Genomic DNA, 20,422 nt, shown 5'->3' with positions numbered 1-20,422 from the left:
AGGTAGCCAACTAGTACTTAATTTATACTGGAATTGTATTTGAAAATAGCGTATGTGCGCCGGAAATTGTACCTGTTAAAATAGACCTTGTAATGTAGGTTAAGAATTGGAAGCATATATACTTACAGTAGGCACACGATACTGACATGATGACCATTTGGATAAATACGCACTTGATCAATAAAACGTATACACTATGACTGGTACTAAAATATCTGAGAAAGATGGAATAGCGATCACGCCAGCCTTGCAGCGCAGGTAACGAATCCGGTTTGAGCTAATAGGGCATATGTTAAACATAATCATATGTGTAGATGTAGCAATGATTGTGGGTTTTATTACCAGTTTTATTATTATGACATGGCTTTCGAGGTAAAATGTACTTGCTCACTGAAACACCGTTTATTCAATTTTGCTTATCTGCCTATCTCTTTACAACCTCCTGAATTCAGGACACGAGTATTCTCCTTTCAGGATCGTTATACTGCGTTCACACATCCTTCCAAATCTTTCTTAAATGCTTAACATAACATAATACTAATCCACTCAAGCATCTAGGCTTCTGCGTTGGGTCAACAAAAATTACCTGTCAACGCTTGTTCAATGAAGGTGTCTAGGTGTACTGTTTTACAGAGTAACGTCAAATGCTTCTCCCCATATCTGGCAACTGGATGTAGCTTGACTCATTAATCTGCTTTAGCATGCATATATATAAGCGCGTGTATAAACCTGTATAAGTGTGTGAATATATAGAATCATGTTTCTAGCTCCTATCGACTGCTGAGCCGAGCGGCATGGTAGACAAAAATGATAGAAGGTGGCTGAAAAGAAGGAGAAAACGCAGAAGTACTTGCTAAGATTATCTCATCTAGATGCGTTATCGACGTCGTAGTAACATGGTCCCTTAAAATGATTATACGAACACAGGCAATTTATGCTGTCTATATATCCACATATATGGATACAGGGGGCTCCTCGTCGGCATAAACTTGTAGGCGCCGCGTAAAAAAAGAATTACACTGAAGAGCTGCCGCGCTAACGGACGCACAACGGAAGGGATTTTGGCATGGCGAATATACAGAGGTAGTGATGGCGATCGTGGTGCGTAAAAAAAGAAAGGACTATTGTCTTTTCGACTGGTTTTACTGGTCCGTTAAAGCCGACTTGGAACTAGGACAGCTGAGCACCAAATGCTGCGACCAGCTAGTTAGCGCGTGGCAACTGACCTTCCACTGTATGTACTTATGGGTGATAGTGAGAAAAGAGAGTCATTCCCTTAATTTCTCAATTTCCGAAAGCGAAAAGGAAGGGCAAAAGAAACTAGACAAAACGAGGATAGAAAAAGAGGACCTGGCGTGGAACCGTGCCTACTCCGTAGATCATCCTAGAGATACGTAACGCTTCTACCCAATCTCAAGCCCAAACATATAATACTTCACAGCATGGCGCCATAAAAGTGGACTCCGTTTAACCCATCATATTGCAGCCATTCTTCAGGCCAGTTTATGCTCTAGGTTTCAGTTGCTTTTCCAATTGGATGAGTCCTTCTCGTAGGCTCTCACTTCGCTCACCATCTGCCTCCCCTTTCCCAATTGTGGTGAAGGGGTGGTGGAAAACAGTGGGAAAAGATGAGATCTCCGGTAACGGTGGCTCTGGTAGAAATTATGGAAGGAAACGAAACGTTGGACGGCGATGTGCTGACGCCTATGAGCGCTAAATTTGCACTAAGAAAAAGATCACCTCATACAAACTCCCAACAGCCTTTACTTACCCCTCTTACTAAACAGGTGCCGGTTAGGTGCAGAAGTGACGTGGATCAGTTTTTTCTAAAGTAAATTAATTCATTGAACCTGTGTTTGTTTCTACGCTCCCAGGTTGGCTATTCTATACAGTACTGAACAGTATAAATATAATAGCTAAATATTGACGCCTGACGCAAACTGTGTTTAAATAGATTTATAAGTTACTTTAACAATAGCTTACCTTTTCTATCACGATAATGTAACACGGAGTGAATCAATAAAGCCACGGCAAAGATATCGCTGTAAATTTCTTTGAAATCATGAAAAACTTTAAAGTACTTTCACTGTTTACTTTTATAACAGCTTAGCACTAACGAGTGCAGACTTTCTAGGCATTGGTAAGAACCGATTGTCGTATGCAAAACGTGATAAAGGTTCCCAATATATTCTATAGGTGTTATTTATCGGCGGATGTACCTGGTCACGCACGCTACGATTAAAACATCTAATCAAAAGAAGATCCTTTCAAAACGTGTAACTCAGTCACCAAGGAACCTCAGTCTATAAAAAATGTTTTTCTATTTACCAAGCCGTACTGTAATTTTCTTTTGCGAGAAGCCTAATCAACAGCAGGTGAATCAAAAGAAAAGGTCGCGTAATGATTTTCTAGATAAAATAAACCCTGAATGATTTACCTTAACGTTGCTTTAGTTTGTAGGATAAGTATCAGTTTGGCACACGGCAGTGTGCCTTGCTATTTATTGTAGACATCATCGAAAAGCTGGGCGTGCATAAGACAGAAGCCAAGGCAGAGCTTGCAGTAACAGCAACTGGGGCGTCGACCATGAAGTTACGATAGGTCAATGTAGGTTGTAATAGTCGCTATTCTTGACAACAAGTCAGCCATAGGTTGACCCGTTACCAAGATTCTATCACGCTAGAAGTAGTTGTGGATGTCACAAATCTCCTACATAATTTTTGCTTACATTAAATCGCTAGACTGCAAAGGATGAATCATAAGTTACTATAGGGTCGTTTGGAGAAACGTGTGGGCCTGTTTCTATCCCAGTATAGATTCAGAGCAATCACGAATACAGAGTTATTGTTGAAATAAGTAAAAGTTATTTTTCATTATATAGACAGACGGAGACGCTGGGCGTACTTTCTAACTTTACGTTCCAGTTCATTTCTGCTTATTTATTAAGATATTAATCGTAGAATATACATAAGAAAATGAGAAAACTCATTCAGTACGTCCAATTTTGCTAGACGTGGCGTGGACGAAGTATCAGTACCAATCATTTCTGCTATTGCTCATATAGTATATGCTCACATAAAAAACGTGCACGGCCAACGTACGTATTGGATTATTGATTGGCTTCAAAGGATTCAGAAGAGGCCTTCTGCTATTATAGGTTTCGCAGGCAGGCAGGCCAACTACGACGATTAACACAACGGCGACAGCAGCAGCGGGTGCCTGTTTCATTGGGATTTACAATCAGGAGGATCCTAACAAAATCGAAGAATGTAGGTGCTGATTTGGGAGCTGTTGTTCCGCAAGCCAGGAGCCTCGATTTCTGTCAGCTTATTCTGAGGGTATGAGGATGACAGAGAGAGGGCTTTAAAAATTGGCCTAGTGAAATTAGGGAGTTAAGTGTAGATTACGCGTTGCGTAAAGAGAGATTGGACTTTAGCGCAGTAACAGTACAATGGGTCCAGTGACACGGAATTAATGAATTGTGTGAAGACCGGAACGACGACACTGACTACTACTATTACCACTACTACAATATTGAAGATCCATCATATAGGATCGCGCGTCCTTGCCCCTTTTTTATCCCACTTTCTCCGACCTAGCTCGGCCCGCCAGGCCCTCGACGGAACCGTTTGGCCCCCTAAATAAGTAAGTTTTAGGTTGGGCTTTAAGTTGAACCCGAAGCTGCGGCGCTGTTCGGGGCCACCATGATAAAAGCACCTGAGCTCGGAGCCTGTTTCTTTAACTTGTTTCTATTTCATTGGGTCTTCTCACTCAACGATGGGTATATGCTTAGGAGTCCATTGAGGCAAGAACCAGTCAAAGAGTCTTTCGACCGGATTTGGTGTTTGAATGCTCTTACCCTTTGTATCCAGTCTTCTGTAGTCAGCCAGTGAAGGCACTACGGTTTCACTGCACATAGCGATAGCGGCGGACTTACTGGCCGCTATTGCTACAACTTGTCTGTCGCTAGTATTAGCGCCCGCCAACCCGGAAAACCTCAACGAACGAAGCGAAAACATCAAGCCAAACGAGCGCGACCGACCGCTCAAGACAGATAGACATAGAAACATAAAAGCGGAAGGATTTGCGGAGGACCGAGAGGTCATATTCGCTAACGTTGTGCCTGTGTTTTTCGTAGTCGTATAACAGAATACTAGGACACTAGTTCACTGGTATGTTTACTGCTGCTAGTGTTGTCACGGCTACATCTGCACACGTTACAATGTCTAGCTCCTCGAAGTGAACGACCAGCAACAAGCGACGTCATTACACGATAGCACGATTTGAAAACGAGGCGCTATCTGTTAGTTCGCTGTATTTGATGGCTCATAATTACAGCGTTATTGTAATGAAGGAGCTCCAAACGAAGAGAACCATAATACTGCAACAAGGCTGACGACAGGCACGCACACAGATATCTTTTTTTGTCATAAACTGAAGACAGTGAAACCAGTTAGTCACTATTGAGCGTAGGAAAATACACCTATTAACGAACTAGATTTAATTATCAACTAGACGGATAACCTATTAGTCCAATATGGCGTGCCGAGCCGCGTGTTGCAGTTGATGAGTCCTGCAGTTGTCAGTGTACAAGTCAGGATCCCTGCAGTGATCAGAAGTGAAGACAATCTTTCTACAAAACTATGCTACTGCATACGCAATCATCTTATAGTTCTGACGTCGACTATGCGTTGAGTTTAAAGAGCCGAGCACGCATTTAAAAATCTAATTTATAACCTTGACGCTTATGCGTTGAGTAAAAAAGGCATTTTTGTCTTTTCATTCAGCGTAATATAAATTCTAGGGTCGTAGGCCTTGTCCTGCACCCTTAGTTACATTTCCAGTACATTCCGAATTTTGCGCTGGTTAGCTAGTTTGTATAGGTCTTCCACCGTACTGCTCCTTTCATCAAACATCCTGTACCTTCCTGTTCTCCACTTGTTCGCTATACACAACTCCAGCCAGCATATACACAGCTGAGAGAAATCACAGATAAACTATTGGGCCGGGCATAAGCTCAGTATTTTCAGTGATAGGTTATTTTTGCCCTTAACGAGTTCTAGTTTATAGCGGAAATTTGCACTAAGTTTGATGAACCCATAGCATCCGTCGAACTCTGTTTTGTTTTTTAACATATGGCTTGATAATTCACGAACTTGAATCACTGATGCCAGATGGAGAATTAGACATAAGATAAAGCAGACGGTTCAGATATTTACTGGGGAAAAACAAGACTCAAGTGTTGTAAGAACATATAACAATTAACTAATAGGCTCGAACCTTGGCTGGATCCAGTTTTGTTCTGTTAAGTCTTGACCAGCAAACTCTGTTCTTGAGATACGTATTAATGGTGGCGATTAATAAATGTAATAATTCAACTTTATTAAAGCTCAATGAAGTCAGTTAACGCTGCGTACGTGCGATCGTTTCAAAACCAGCAAGCATTTCCCTACGGCATTCCATAATCGTAAAGATGCCATCATCACCCGAAAGGCTGCCACACTTATCCTTCCATAGTGAAAAAGGACATTAAATAGGTGATCCGCAGGCGCTCTGACACGCTCATTTTTGACTCACTCTTCTGTGCAGAATGGGATCCATCATAGTAGAAAGGCATGTACAGTAGATCCCTTTATGGCCTTGGTCGTGACGTTTACGTTGTGCAAATATTTTCGAAGTATGTGTTATCATATTACGGAGCTGCTTTCTACCGGATCCGTAGGCGTAGGTGTAAGCGTATTTACGTGTAGATCACGACTATCCGTTCCAAGAAAATATGCGCCGAAAGGCAAGTGTTTCCATCTATCAAATATTCTGTGCGTTTCGTTTTAGCAGCTTAATTTTTTGTCCGCGTGGCGTTTCGACCATCCGAAAAGTCATCCTTATGCGTTGGCTAAATAGAAAACGGGAAACGTAATTTCAAACAAGTGGGACATATCTTTCTCTTAAGGCATCTTGACTTGCGTCTTGTAGTTGCTAACGTCTCGAGAGTGCACCGCTCTGGCATGCAACATCACGCTGTTGTCGACTGGCACGTTTTCTGCCAAAAAGCCGCAGAAAATACCGGTAAAAAGGGCCTGCACGGAGGAGGTGATAAGTGAAACCTCCACATACAAGTAGCCATGATTAGTACCAGTAGCGAATCGCTTTTACAGCACAACAATAATCGACCTCACGCCGCAAAGCTTACGGTAGCAGAAGTACAGGGCCTACAAGACTCTCAGTAACCTACCGTACCCGCCCGACACGAGCCCACAAATGACTATTCTTCTCAAAATTTCGATCAGATCTTCAGCGAACTTCAGCGTGAAGTCGAAACTGCTTTTCGAAAACTTGATAGACACGAGCTTTAAATACATACAGCTGCGGAATAATGCGGTGGGAGAGAATCGTAGATAATGACGGTGCATACTTCAATTTAGAATCAAAGAAATGAAAAAAAGCTTTTCGCATTTTCCACTGAGCGACCTAATATAATAATGGTGTTGCTCTGCAATCAGATAAAAAAACATAAGCTGTTATATCCGTGAAAGGCTTGCGTTAACGATCTTCGAAATATAATTTTATTAGTTAATTTGTGTGATACGATTTCGAAAATGCAAATAAACAAATGGCAGTATACCGAAAAGACTTCTAAGCCGTAGATATACACAAAGGCTTTTATTCGTCTGGTATCGGCTATTTATGAGTGTAAACGAGGCTATGAAGCAGCATAAAACCTGAACCATCGTGAAAGGCTTTCTTGTCCCTATGCCGCACTTTTCTGTTCATTGCTCCAGCAAGATTTCTTCCAGTCGTCTTGTGTCGTTGGAGAGAGAACTCGGTTTCTATGTAAGACCCTGTTCAAAGCAAGCAAGGTTAATGGCTGTTAATATAACCTCCAGCTTTACCGCCTTTTAGCGCAAAGCTTTTCTTCTTGCTTTGGCGTTCGCCGATAGTTCTCGACGGGTAATACATTAATTCGGCTTCCTTCCGTGAACGGGTGTGCTATCCTATTAGCCACCATTTCCATTCTGTACAATCCCATGAAGCTCCGGGTTACGCTGCTGCGTTACAAGATACCTACTCCGCATCTTAAACTCGCCCGTCGCCAGTACTAATAAGTGTATAGGCTCTTCTTCTTCCTTTCAGGACGGCTGCTGTTGTGATAGACAGACGTATATTCACTGGTCCTATGGAAATTAGTGGGTTCGTCGACCCTATCTCTTACTAGCAAGTTGCGCCCACAACATGTATATCACATGCATGATAGCGGATGAAGCGACACGTTTTCTCTTGAAAGAAAAAAAAAGTGACGGCGTGCTGCTTGTGCTGCAAACGACGACGAAGAGTTCTAGGAGGGAATTGGAATAATTAGACCAAACTTTACAGAATCAGGTGTGAATCATGAGCGATCTAATTGTATATGCAAAGACCATTTTAATAGGTAATCCACTAGGTGCGTGTGTATATATATAAAATTATAGCGTAAGCCTAGATACTTTTTTAGAAATCGTGTGCCTAAAAATGTACAGCCATATGTACATGTTCTGCAGTTATTCACTTCCGTCTCTTTTTGTGTTGCAGCGTTAGATATGTTAAAGCAAAGATCTATACAAATAAATATATCAATTTCTGCCGGCACATCATTGTACAACCTACATACAGTATTCTTTCGTACTTTAGAAATGAAAATCAGCCGTCATAATTATACTAAACAAGTCTGCACTACACGGTTATGCCACAAGGCACTCAACGCATACCTGCTATTGGAAATAAGATTTTGCGCTAAAAAACCCCACGATGACAACAACTGATATTTGTCGATTCAACGACAATGCTTCATTTCTGCTCCTTTTTATTTATCGTCTAAACCGACATTTGTACGTCTTTGTGAAGCTACCTTTTGCTAATTTCTTAGCAATAATAGAAATGCTAGCTTCATTTCCTTATTTTACGTTACTAATGATATTTCCCCAATAAGTAACGATTTTCCTAGAATTCACTGCTTTTACTGAGGGCAAGCCGGAAAGGGTGAGGCGCTTCATTGCAGTAAGTGTATGTTTGGCGGTGTCGCCATTCCGGCTCGTCAATGCACCAACTCTCTGATATTACACCTTTGTAGTCGGCGTTATCGTTACCTGCGTGAGTGCTAGGCTTTTACCACAACCAGCATCGCTGCCATCATTAGCGACCGCTGAGACGACCAGCGACCGTACGACGCTCTTCGTGCGTCGATCTTGTACGGCCGGCGCCTCGTTTCCGGCGTCTTCCTACCCTTCCCTCACTAGCTTCTTCGTCCCTGTCTCGTTCCCTCTGAGCTTTGTTCCGTTCTATCTAGCAGCCAGCGCTGTATCGAAGCGTTTCCATTCACTGCCGGGCTTATTTCAGCTTGTTGCGGCGTTGCTTTTCTCGATCTCTTTGCTCGATCGTAATGCATTAATATTAATATCGTGATTTATTGACGTAACTTCCGCTGTCCCTCGTTGTTCAAGTAGGCTTTCCGCTCGTTCTGCCTCATGTTTTTGTCCAACTCCCAGTTCTAGCTGCCGTCGCCTGTCGCTCCTTCTCGCCCTACTTTTTCTCTTTTCTGTCTGGCTCCTGGCCTATATAATCAAGGCAGTGGTTACAAAAAGGATAGCAGAAGAGCTAACAATTCCCGAGGCTTTTTCCTTTCCTACTTCTTTTAGTTCAACTGTCCCGCGTCATCCCCCCTCCGGTGGACGATCGCGTCGACAGGTAAATATCGGCTCAAAGAACGAATAAAACAATTGCGAGCTGGGAAACCGGCACTCGTTGTATCTCGTAGAATTACCGCAGAGTCTGGCATCGTAGTACCATCGGACCGAATCTATTCAATTGGATATATACCCAATGGTGGCCCACAGAGCGGGATGAATTTAGTCAAGTCGGTTAGTGGATAGCGATACTTCATATGTAGGTATAAGAATGAAGGGTTGAATAAAGCTGCAAATCCCAGGCCGGGCTGTTGCAAGCAAATGGCTGGACAACGCGTCGTTTAGCCAAGTACGTCAATTTTCTTAAAATGGTTCCCATTGTTGTTCAACATGCCTTCCAATGCCCCACCAGCACGAGGGACTGGCACCGCGCGTCAATAACTTCTACAATTCTCTCTGCTCTCTCTTCTCCTCCCATCTGTGTAACCATTTCAACTTATGCTTAGCCTTCAACATTTGACTAAGTGGTACTTTCTTTCAAAATAAAGCTCACAAACCACAATTTCCTTAAGTAAAAACATTTTATCTAACGGTATTAACGTGACTTACATTCTCACGAGCCATTACTGTGAACTGTAAGATACCATGATTACTTTTTACACATTGTGTGGGTCCATACGCCCTGTCCGCGCGCATTGCTGCCTTTGATGGATCGATATGAAACAAATGGAATAAGATATAAATACGATTTTTCGAGTTAAATTGTTAAGTTATATCTTGCGTATTTATCGGGTATGATCAGCTATTTACAAAAGAAATAGTTTTTACTTCACTGTGTGGGTGGTACATCGCTTTGGGAGTCTGCTCCATGGTTTGCCCGATGCATTATTTTCATAGTATTTCTTTAGCCTGCTATATTCCATCTTTGGGTGCTAATTGACAAACGCTAACATAGATTCTACCTCTTCAACTCTATTTATTGCAAAGAATATTTGTTTTTTTTGTTTCTTAAAGGAGTATGATTAGGAACGCGGAAGGTTGCCAGATGTAAACTGCAGAGCGGAAATCTCATAGTAATCGTGGGCGGACAAAGGCTTCGTGAAGACAATTTCCGTGCTGCTTCGGTGCTCTTGCATTCCTTTTCATGTGCATCTATTAAAGTAAGCTCAGTTGACCCGGCTGTACTGACGGTTTGAACAGGGACGAGCTGATTTTTGATCTTTCATAAGTAATTGGCGGTGGATGTCGACAGCTTCGCGAGAGGGCCTAAATGATAAATGACAGCTGATGTTAGACATGGACTAAGAAAGCTTGGGAGAAGCATGTGCCTGATTAAGATTCGTTACACGAATTCACCGGCCACGGACATACAGAAGAAGTGCCGTACAACAGCAGTACGCAGTCGCACAGGAAGAAGTCCAAACACGCGCCTGTGACGGCCAGGACGCATGGTGTAAACGCCAAGAACCATGGTAATAACTACGAAGCTATTCGTTAATTGAGTGACCCCTTGACAACGTTTCAGGAAGGTTGGCGGCATACGACTAGCAGCACTAGCCTAAAAACCCATTAAACCTCTCATGCCGTTTACCGTAACGTTTGTCAGCTGCTCACAGACTCGGCATCTGAACTGTCGATAAGGCAGACACCTGTGGTTCGCAGAGTGGGCGAGATCCATGAAGCTCCCAGGTCACCGCTTTTGGTAGAATGGAGCAAAAATGGCGCTGTAAGCAATGTGGCATAAATATCTGTCTTATTTGCTAACACATCATCAACAACCTTAGTACTAGAAGCATCGTTGCCGTTGGCCATTTCATCAGAAGAAACACGTAAACGAATTATAATGACGATAATATTATCGCATTGGGGCAATATGCCTTGGTAGGTGTTTAGAAAGTACTATGACTTAGTCGACTAGTCTCCAATAGTGACTAACTGTATCTCGTTACAAATGAACGGTGGTCTTCAAAGACCTGTGCCCTTAAATGTTATCGGCATCGATTACAAGGACTAAGTGAGCCTTAGGTCCGCAGACGAACAGGTGGCGGCAAACATTTAGATCTGATTTCGTGAAGTTATCACATCCGCATTATTTAGCATCTGCAAGTAACGTAAAATGTAATTTGTATAAGTAGGTAGAGTGCCAGGAAGCCTAAATACATATTTTCTGTATGTATTTTTGATGTAGCGCATGCCAATAGCAAACAACCGGTTGTCAAGTAGGGTCCCTTAACTGCTTAGTAACTACCGGTTGAAGCAGATACGGTATAAAATCAAACTTCTCGAAGGTATTACCGTCGTATAGTAGAAAATCCTTTGTCTAAAATTAAAAAAAACAAATGCAGAATTTTTGTTTTATTTATTTTGGAATGGTGACTTTGTTATGTCCTAAATGGTAGGAACCAGATAATTGGCGTCAAATAATATATGTCTATTGATAAAAGTAATTCTTTACTAATTACTGCTATTTTTTTGAGCCCTTGGTAACGTTCACTGTATGATTACCTTATGGTAAAAAAAGTAGTAATAAATAGGCGTTCGAAAAAGAAGAGTATTACGATAAACGAACGTGCTAATAAGGCTGGTGGAATAGGGATTTGCTGCGCTCCATGCCCAGCAGAAAAGCTTTATTTCATTCTCGAAAGGTCAATTAGCTATGTATGGTGAAATATAAGGGATAGGTCAAGAACTTCAGAAGAGCAGATTTTTATCTTCACAGCTAGCTGTTCATTTCTTACCATTTCTGGGAGTCTTGCTGCCCGTCGGCAAATTCTCACGTTAACCCGTATGAGCAGACCAACGAATCTAGCAACAAAAAAGTTATTCTTTGCAGGTTTTGGCATGCTCTGCATCGACAAACTGCGGTCGAGGCTACGGCCTCTTCCGTGCTGGACATTACAAACCAGCCTGCTTCGTAGTACGCTCGTGAGCATACCGGTTTTATAATGAGGTCCACACTCAGGTTGTAAAATGCCCTACTAACTGGACTAGCCCATGAAATACCTTACAAAGCGATCGGGTTGCCAGCCGACGTTGGCTCATAGAGCCTTACAGCTGAAGCACACCTAACACTGGTTACTTTGTGTAATACCGCGAGTGAAATGAAGTCCTCGAAGGTACATAATAGAGCTGGCAATCAGATCACAGTATATGCGTTATCGATACCATCAGTAGACTTCATTTCAAAAAAGCTAGAAGCGGAGTGCTAGAAATATATTTTATTGTAAAGGTTGAAGCAAATAGAATTGATCTATAAGCCAGCTGTAGCTGTTAGATATTGTGAAATTATAAAAGATAAATATAACATTAATGATCTATTGAATTTGGGCTAAAGCAAAACATCTCTGCGGTCAAAGTGTGAAAAGCTTTAAAGCTTCATCTTGAAGCTTGACTTCAGCTTCTTTTGCCTCGGTCAGTGTCTTTTTCACTGCGTCTTCTATCGTTTAGACAGACAGACAGACAGACAGCCCCACTTAGTGAACTCTCCGCGCCTCCCTTCCGCCGATGAACCGGGCGCGCGTCTGCTCGAGAGCTATTGTCACCCTGAAGTAGGCCCGAAGCCAGTCGGACCAAGCAAACGATAAGCCAAAGCTTTGCCTGCTTAGCACCCGATCGTAGGGGAAGGCTAGCTTTTCTAAAAAAGATTAATAGCAATAGCTGACAGGCCTGCTTTGAAGGAGTTTTTCCCCTGACTTAGTGTTAGGTAGTGGTTAGAGTTTCGTGATGCGGTAGGTAGAAAGCGGGCGTTAAAGATAGCATGACTACTACGAAAGTCAAGTTGATCTAGGGTGGTGAGACGAGCTTTAGGAGATCTTTGTTCGCACTGCCTTCTTCCGTGGCATAACTTCAAACCACTACCATCACTAAAATTCAGTTGTCTTCGATTGCTATTATCGAAAGCGGATGAACTCTTCCGTAGCCTCAATGTGATCAGGCCTCTACTACACAGTCGGCCACGAGCTCCATTTTCATACGCCCAGCGACCGCCCTGTGAGAGCGACCTTTAACTGGATTTCGTCCCATGTCTCAACCCAGAGTCCGAGAACGGACTCTTGACATGAGCTAAGTATGCTTTGATTATTGGTAATAATGGGCTGGATAGTGTTTCTAGGTCCACCGATCGTGTTCACCTGTCTCGCTTTACTATCCCGATGATAACAGATGCCTGTTAAGCAATTGTAAGATTTTTCTATCTCGTGAATAGAATTTTTCGACAATATAGGTTTTTTGCGAAAGAATGGGTAAACAAGCCAACAAGAGACAAGAAGCAAGGGACACGGTGATTCTCAGCCTCTGTGTCAAAGCGACATATGTTTCTGTGTTGCAGTCAAATTCGAAACGGGCAAACTGGTGGATGAAAAGATTGTTGAGGGAGCAGCCAACAAAGTTTCCACTCGTAGCGCTCATCACAGTGTCCTATCCGTATCTTTACTGTTCATTTTGATGGGAATGTTGCTCATATTGAGGCAGACCAAAAAGGAGAGAACAAGTCTAAGGAGAAAAGGTTAGCGAAGGAAATACGCTAAAGATGCCTGTCGCTCCGGCAGGAGGTTTTCGGAGCTTGTGCAGCAAGGCGCGCCGTGGCCCGGATTCTTACTTCCCTCGGGGTACACCAACACGTTTTCACGACGTGTAAAACTGCCTTTGCGCCCGACAAAACAGATGGCCGGTCGAAATATACCGAAGAAACAAAGACACTTTATAGGTACATAGGTCTCCACTCATTCGCTTAGCAAGCTGACTTGCTAACCTTGGCTTTGCGTAGGCCAGTGTTGACAAGCCGCAACAAAAGCAGAAGCATAGCGAGCTGCAGAAGTTTTTGCTTCCATGGAACCCATGCACGCAACAGATTTTCTCAAATTGATGTAACTTCGTAGTATTCAATATACCATGTATGGATTAAATGTAATGGCGTTATACTATGAGTATTCAAGTACTACTTATATTGTACATCAAATAATGATAAACCTTACACTGCTATATTCCGTACTGTTTATGCAATGAATAACGGAAAAATCGAAGCCAGCAAAAAACATGATTGTTATCATCTGTGTTTTGCGAACATTGGCATAGCTACTTCGACGTCTTGTCCTTCTTGGCCTCATCTAAAATTTTTATAGTTTTATCTATGCTAGAGATCTTCGTAGCTGATAAGATTTCCTATGTGAAAGGGCAGTTCTCAAAAACAGACCAATTTTTCGGCCGACAAAACGCCAGGCTCCTTTTAGTTTCGAGAAATGTGCAAGCAAACGTTAAGGAGATATGTTCTGGACGGCATTTTACGCCACTGCCTGTATCGAATCATCGTGCCTTGTTATTGTATCTATTGTTAACTAGGTTCAGTCATTCTTTCTGCCATTTTGTATTCGTTCTCGTTCTATCACATGCTGCTGTTTGTGATGATTCAGGTAGGTAAGGCTTGTTTGAGCAGTAGTCAATAGAAAACATTATACCTGTTGTTTCATTTGTCCTATTTTCTTGAAACAACACAACTGAATGCAACCGTTCGTTCGCTCACGTAAGATACTAAATAGTAGCTATTCGCGTCCAATTCATCTCCAGATAGTAGCTTCTTCATATCAACTGTATATTTGAACGTAACTAAGAGGCAACCGGAATTAAAAAACAGTAACTTATTTACGTTGCAATAACATTTTCTATTGTACTTCCTAAGATACGATGCAGTAAGGGTTCAAATTTCTCCATGATGTTCCTATTCCCAATGAGCTATGAGCCTATGCAAAAGTGCATTGCTTTTTGATTATGGGTAGATTTTCTTTCGGGATACTACTAATGCGAGCGCAAAGACTTTGCTTGAGTCCAGAACATCTAACATACTTGATTTCTTCCAATAGATATGAAGGTCAAATGTTATGTTTACTGGGTAAACAAAATGCATTCAATTAATGGTAACATCACTTTAGCTCGCTGTTTCCTTCTACTCGTAGATACACCCGACTATTTTTCGACCACAAAACTCGGCCTGGCGAACATGGCATACTCAAGACGATTAGTTCCAAACGCGGCCGCATTTTTAGTCTCGAAGAGGTTCGAAGCTACCAACGCGTTGCGATGCCCGCTAATCGTGAAGTGGTATTTGACATTTTAAGGAATTTGTCGTTTTTAGCACGAATGGCGCTGATAGTCTTTAGGGGGTCAAGTGGAATAGAAAAAGAACGCAGGCAGGAAGCTAAGAAAGTAAAAGCCACAGTCGCAAGTTTTAACGGAAGGAACTACACACGGATCGTATGAAACCGACTGCATCCACCTCTAAGGCTCTTTTGTCGACGTTTGCATTTTTCAATGTTTCAGTTGATATTTTTACAGTTGCACACCGTTTGCAGCGGCGAACAAGTGGCAGCTTTGTCTCGGCTGGAAATATTTCTATCATGCCAAATAAATTCTGACGTTCAATTTATTATGGAATAAAATTGGTCGCACAATTCATACCTTCCCACCCCAACAGTTGTGCTATAACAGTTATCACAGCAAAACATCATTTCACTGCCATGTTAACTATCGCAAACATATATAGAATTTACCCTTATGAACTTAAGAATGTCGTAGGCTTAACCTAACTCCTCCTGTAACAACATTGATAACTGCAATTTTCGAAGGGAAGTCGTTGCCGTGTTTTCGTATACTTTTTCAAAGACGAAATTAGGCGTTACCAAATGCGTTTAACTTCGAAGCAACAAGTGGTTCCATAAACGACTCAGGAGTTCGAGTGAGCTAGCTTGCTTAAAGCGAAGAGACAGGCGATCTATTGGGAAAGACAATGAAACATCTGCCACTAACCAACTCCTTTTCATTACCGCTTGCCATCCGTTCAGGAGGTCTATAGTATTTTCATGGGAGAAAAACCCTCTTTCTAAAGGTATCTGGTAGGTAGGCGGTCTATAGGGGTTCTGAGACAAAGGAAAAAACCATAAAGGCTCGACTTGTGTTCTAGCCAACGCAGGAACTAAAGAAAATTAGGGAGGTCGACGAATCACTTTGGTTAGTCCTCCTGGAAGCGTCCTCTCCTTTTTTCGACCCTCTCAAAACCTTCGCATTTTTTCTCTAAGCGACGGGCTTGTACTTCCTTCACTAGAAAAAAATGCCGAAAAAAGGAAAGTTTGATCTGGTTCAAAAAAACTCAGAACTGTCAGTTTTGTCTCGTCTTATTCCTGCCTCCAGCTTTGTCCTGCTCTTCAGTCTGCAGCTTAAACAAAATAGTGTACTTCGATGGCTCCATCTACGGCCGATATACTGTCATAGGACCGAAGGATAAGCGAAGGACAAACGGAGACATACATTCGACCCCTGCAAACGTGGCTACTTCGCCTGTTATACGCTGCGCTGCAAGGAAGCGGGTCACACAAGGGAAAGTGCAAAGGGGACGAATGCCCGATGGAGCCAGCGACGACGCTTTTATCAAAAATTTTCCATATGAGATCGGGAAGACGAGGATTCGAGCTGCTTGAGAGATATACCGTGCCCTTAGGTGTCAGCCACAGAAACGGGAACCGGGGACTGGAAAGCCTTGAACTGTCAGCTATTCTTATGCCGGCCGTCATGCACTTCACGTACGTCCGAAGAGAAGGGAAAGGATGGAACAGCAGTGATCTCTGATTCGGCAGATTAAAGACGGACAACACTTATGGACGGATAGAATCGTCTCAACGATATATGTAGATGTACAATAGAAGATACGAGGAGGTACCGCGAACCCATTTGTCGATTAGCTAGGTGACACACGATGAAAAATTACTCAGCACACCGATAAATCGGTTCATAGTAAATTACAACAACACGAATGGATAGTAGTAACAGAATAAAAGGCTTGAAAGAATCGAAGGCACATGCTCATATCGTCAGAGCAGCCTTTACCAGTATATACATACTTACGCGCGTTACACACGAAGGAACAACGCGATCATATCTCGGCTATAACGATCTGAAAAACGTGGAATTTAAAGAAGCCAAAGGCCAGAATCTTAATGTTTAGTTGGCACTGACAGGCTTATGGGTCACACTTTTTATCCAATAGCTGGCCTCACACTGACACAGTTCACATTACTACGCAAATATTGCCCAGTTAAGCTGTTTTTGCCTAAAAATCATTTCGATTAACAATTTAAACACATGGTACAGGTATGTAAACGTTGTGACGGTTAACCCAGATCAAAAGGATTTATAAAAATTTATTTTAACTGTCAATAGAAACTGTAATATAAACTTCGAAAAACTATGGGAATGTAAGTTTGCGGAATGTTTTGTATGAATAATAGTCATATTTTGTATACAGTTCGACTGCCATAGGGCGACATGGCAGCCCTTCGTCACACGTGGAATATATCCTCTAACTTTGCCCTCATTGTGCAAAAACTGCTGTCTCTTTGGTAAATATTGGAATCCTTTTAGGGTTATTTATGAAACATAACATACTTAGATAGAGTCTTTGTCATAGCGCACCGCTCCACGTGGAACCTGCATGTCGATCAGGTATTGTCTCACCGACACAGCAAACCTGCTAAATAAAGCAGTCAAACCTACCCATATAATTTCATTTCGAAAAGTGACCCCTTAGCTTCTGTATGTATATATTTTCGTACACATACTGCACAGTATTATATTGTTCGACTTTGAAGGCCTAGAGAATAACCGGATAGAGCATATGTTGCTTCTGCAGAAGAAAGCTTTATCGTTAGCTAAAATCCTTAAATGCACAGATACATTGTGCACGGTCGAAGAGGACTACCGGGATGGCACAGTGAGACGAATTCCACTGGAGTGTTGGAAAATCTTGACGGGTTCCGTTCAGCAAGAAACGAACGGGACAACGGTATGAATGGTAGAGATACCGCGAACGAAGACGGCTTTTGCTCTGCTAAAGGCCCGAGTATGGCATCAGCATGTAAGAGTTAGCGGCAGAACCGAAGATGTGAGAAGCGGATCTTTTCTTCGATGGTCCGTCACAGGAGGGGGTTGAGGCGGAAGAACATTCTGGGTTGCGATACTATCAAGTTCGATACGACTAGTGAAGATCAGGGCAGTCAGCAAGAACGACTCGATGCAGAGCGATGCGTAACCTTCGCGTAGCCGAAATACCCTTTTTTCTTGTTCTATCTTTTTTTGGATGCTTCTTTTCTATCGTTTCACATCGTACGCCTTAGAATTGGCATTCAAGTATCATGTATGAGTACAACATAAAGAAAGCAGGCAAATTTCGAAGCGATGTCTGCCTTATATCAGGTACCTTGTACGCGAACAGTGATACTCGCCCAAGCAGGCAGCGGCTATGTGCAAGGACGATTGCCATAGTAAATTCCGTACCAGGTCAGGCAACGGTTCGCTTGAACCTAGAAACAATTTATTCTCTTTATAGTGATCTATTTGGCCCGCTGTTGTTCACTCCGCGGCTCATAGCGATAGACAACGATTGTTTCACGTACCTTGTTGCGCCATTGTACAGATACCATCTACGTTTATTTAACTACACCTTTCTTCTTTCTTAATCCTGTTTCTTTATTAGGGCCTCTACGTTGTTTACCAAAGCATTTAGGATCGCATAGCGCTGAAGCGTTCGCATTGGTTTCAGATAGATGGAATCGCGTCACCCGGCCTTCGTTCTGCGTTGTTGTTCCGGATTCCATGTTTCTATTTTCTAGACTAGATTGCACATAATCGTATATATCTCACTGTCTAATAGATACTTGGCTCGAGTCAAAATACCTCGAGACTCGTTTTCTGTCTGACCTGGCATCTCATAGGCTGAGTTAATATTTTGTCGTCTTTCCTTGCCGTTGTTCAATCTTCTCTTCGTTTACCGAGTTCGCAAATTTTAGAAGCTGCTCGCGACACCCGAGATGGACATGAGTACCGAACAAGTAGACAAAATAGAAACCTCACATGCGTCTAACAGAAAACGCGTTCTCTGGTGCGTTTTGTGTGTGTGATGCGACGAGTGTGACACATGGCTGGCGGCTGCGTGGCAAAGGGAGAAGGCTACTGTAAGGTCTTTGCTGGCTGAGGGATTCTCTCGAAATAAAAATGTTTTGCTCTTATGAGTTGTCTGTGTAACAACGCGATTTAGAAGATTCGTATCTGTCGAGCGCATCGGATAGTAGCAGCAGCCTCAGCGTCAGACGCGAGCAATGATACAAAAAGCGAACCCGAGAGAAGAGGAAGTAATTGAATATGCAGTCTGTACTGACCTCATCGTGGGATGCATACCGTCTCGTTTAGCGTCCCATTTTACAAGCGGCTGCAAACGACCCATTTCGAGCATTAAAAACAAGTAAACAAAAAAATAATGAGGCCTTAAGCCTAGAACACAACTCAGATGTCCCGGGCGTTTCCCTGAAGAGAATTTATGTATTTCCCATTCGAATACCCTGCACATAAACAGCTTCCATACAATCATATTTATGTTTTCATGCACTAACTTTTCTTCGTATACTTCTTTGTAAACTGTGTCATGATAACTGTACTTGCGTGTTTCATATTTCTTGTGTATACTTGTTTGTGTCCTGTTCGGCGTCGATATTGCAGAATGCAGATCTTGCCGTCGCTCCGATGACGATCAACTTCGCTCGTGAAAGTGTGATCGACTTCACGAAGCCATTTATGAACCTTGGAATTCAAATCTTGTTCAAGCTGCCTAGCGGGATGCCGGTGAAGCTGTTTTCCTTTATGAGCCCTCTAGATACGTACATTTGGATGTACGTCCTCTGCGCGTATGTCCTCGTCTCGTGCACCATGTTCCTCGTGGCGCGTTTCTCGCCCTACGAGTGGAAGGACCCTCACCCGTGTGTCAAAGAATCCGGACTCATGGAGAACCAATTCAGCCTGGGTGAGTTAATAACTAATAATAACGATCAATATTAGCTCGGCAGCAAGGATCCCTTTGTATTACAAGAATATGGTCTAATATGTTGGAATAAATCGTAGGCTTTCTGACAAATAGCATATAGCAGACAAAAAAAGACACTCAGTTTGTCGGGTTTAGGTCTTCGTGCATTTGGATATTCACAGTCCAAACATTGGCTTCCAGGTGAATACACTCCTTGAAAGAATTCCATTAATGTTCCGTTTAATGATACACTTACAGTTATTTAGCATTAAGTAAAAAAAATTTCAATGAGCAGCAAGTAGTGGCTTTTGAAATTGACAAACGACTCAACCTTAAAAACCTTTGAATAGAACTGTGTCCTTTTCTAAACAGGTTTGGAAGACATATTTTAGAGAACCCTGCATCTGTCCTCTGATTCGCTTTGACTTACACACTTTACTAAAACAGACAATTAACGTTTTGAAGAACCTAGTGCTTTAGTTGATCACATCTGCCTATCGGTCGCTTGCCTATTGCCTGATCTCGATCAGGCAAAATGTCCCACAATGCTGGACTTTTCGATTCCGTCGCCTATAAGATTAGAGGAGAGCGAGCTACTTGGGAGCGTTCGTTTCTTCTTATTTCCGTATCCTCTTTCTTTGTCCGTATGACGTTTGTCTACGTGTATCGTGAATCTTTTCCATAAACGCTATAGGAGAAAATGGGTGAGCCACTTCGGGTGAACCAAGAGAGCAAGCCGAGAAACATGTGCCTAGCAAAATGGCTCCCTTATTCGCCAAAAGAAAATTGCAACATCTCTTATATAAACACTTGATACGTTTGCATGAAAATCGTCTGTATCAACCACTATGGCCCCATTAATCCTTTCCTCGAAGACCATCTCTCCATTCTTGAACACGTGTTCCACACGCAGGTTTCAAGCTGACCT

The 20,422-nt window shown here is 42.4% G+C and overlaps 1 protein-coding gene across 1 annotated transcript in view; it reads left to right on the top strand.

Annotated features, from left to right (window-relative positions):
* LOC111260503 (glutamate receptor ionotropic, kainate 2) overlaps window positions 1–20,422 on the top strand; it is a 126,078-nt gene that overhangs the window by 49,035 nt on the left and 56,621 nt on the right. Inside the window, exon 10 of the mRNA XM_086968368.1 lies at window positions 19,194–19,494. Within this exon, the coding sequence (XP_086824494.1) occupies window positions 19,194–19,494 (301 nt within the window). The remainder of the gene's footprint in view (window positions 1–19,193; window positions 19,495–20,422) is intronic.

Source organism: Varroa jacobsoni, unplaced genomic scaffold, assembly GCF_002532875.2.
Source record: "Varroa jacobsoni isolate VJ856 unplaced genomic scaffold, vjacob_1.0 scaffold_448, whole genome shotgun sequence".
Lineage (NCBI taxonomy): Eukaryota > Metazoa > Arthropoda > Arachnida > Mesostigmata > Varroidae > Varroa > Varroa jacobsoni.
Note: the sequence above shows the minus strand (reverse complement) of the source record. Positions and strands in the feature narration are given on the sequence as shown.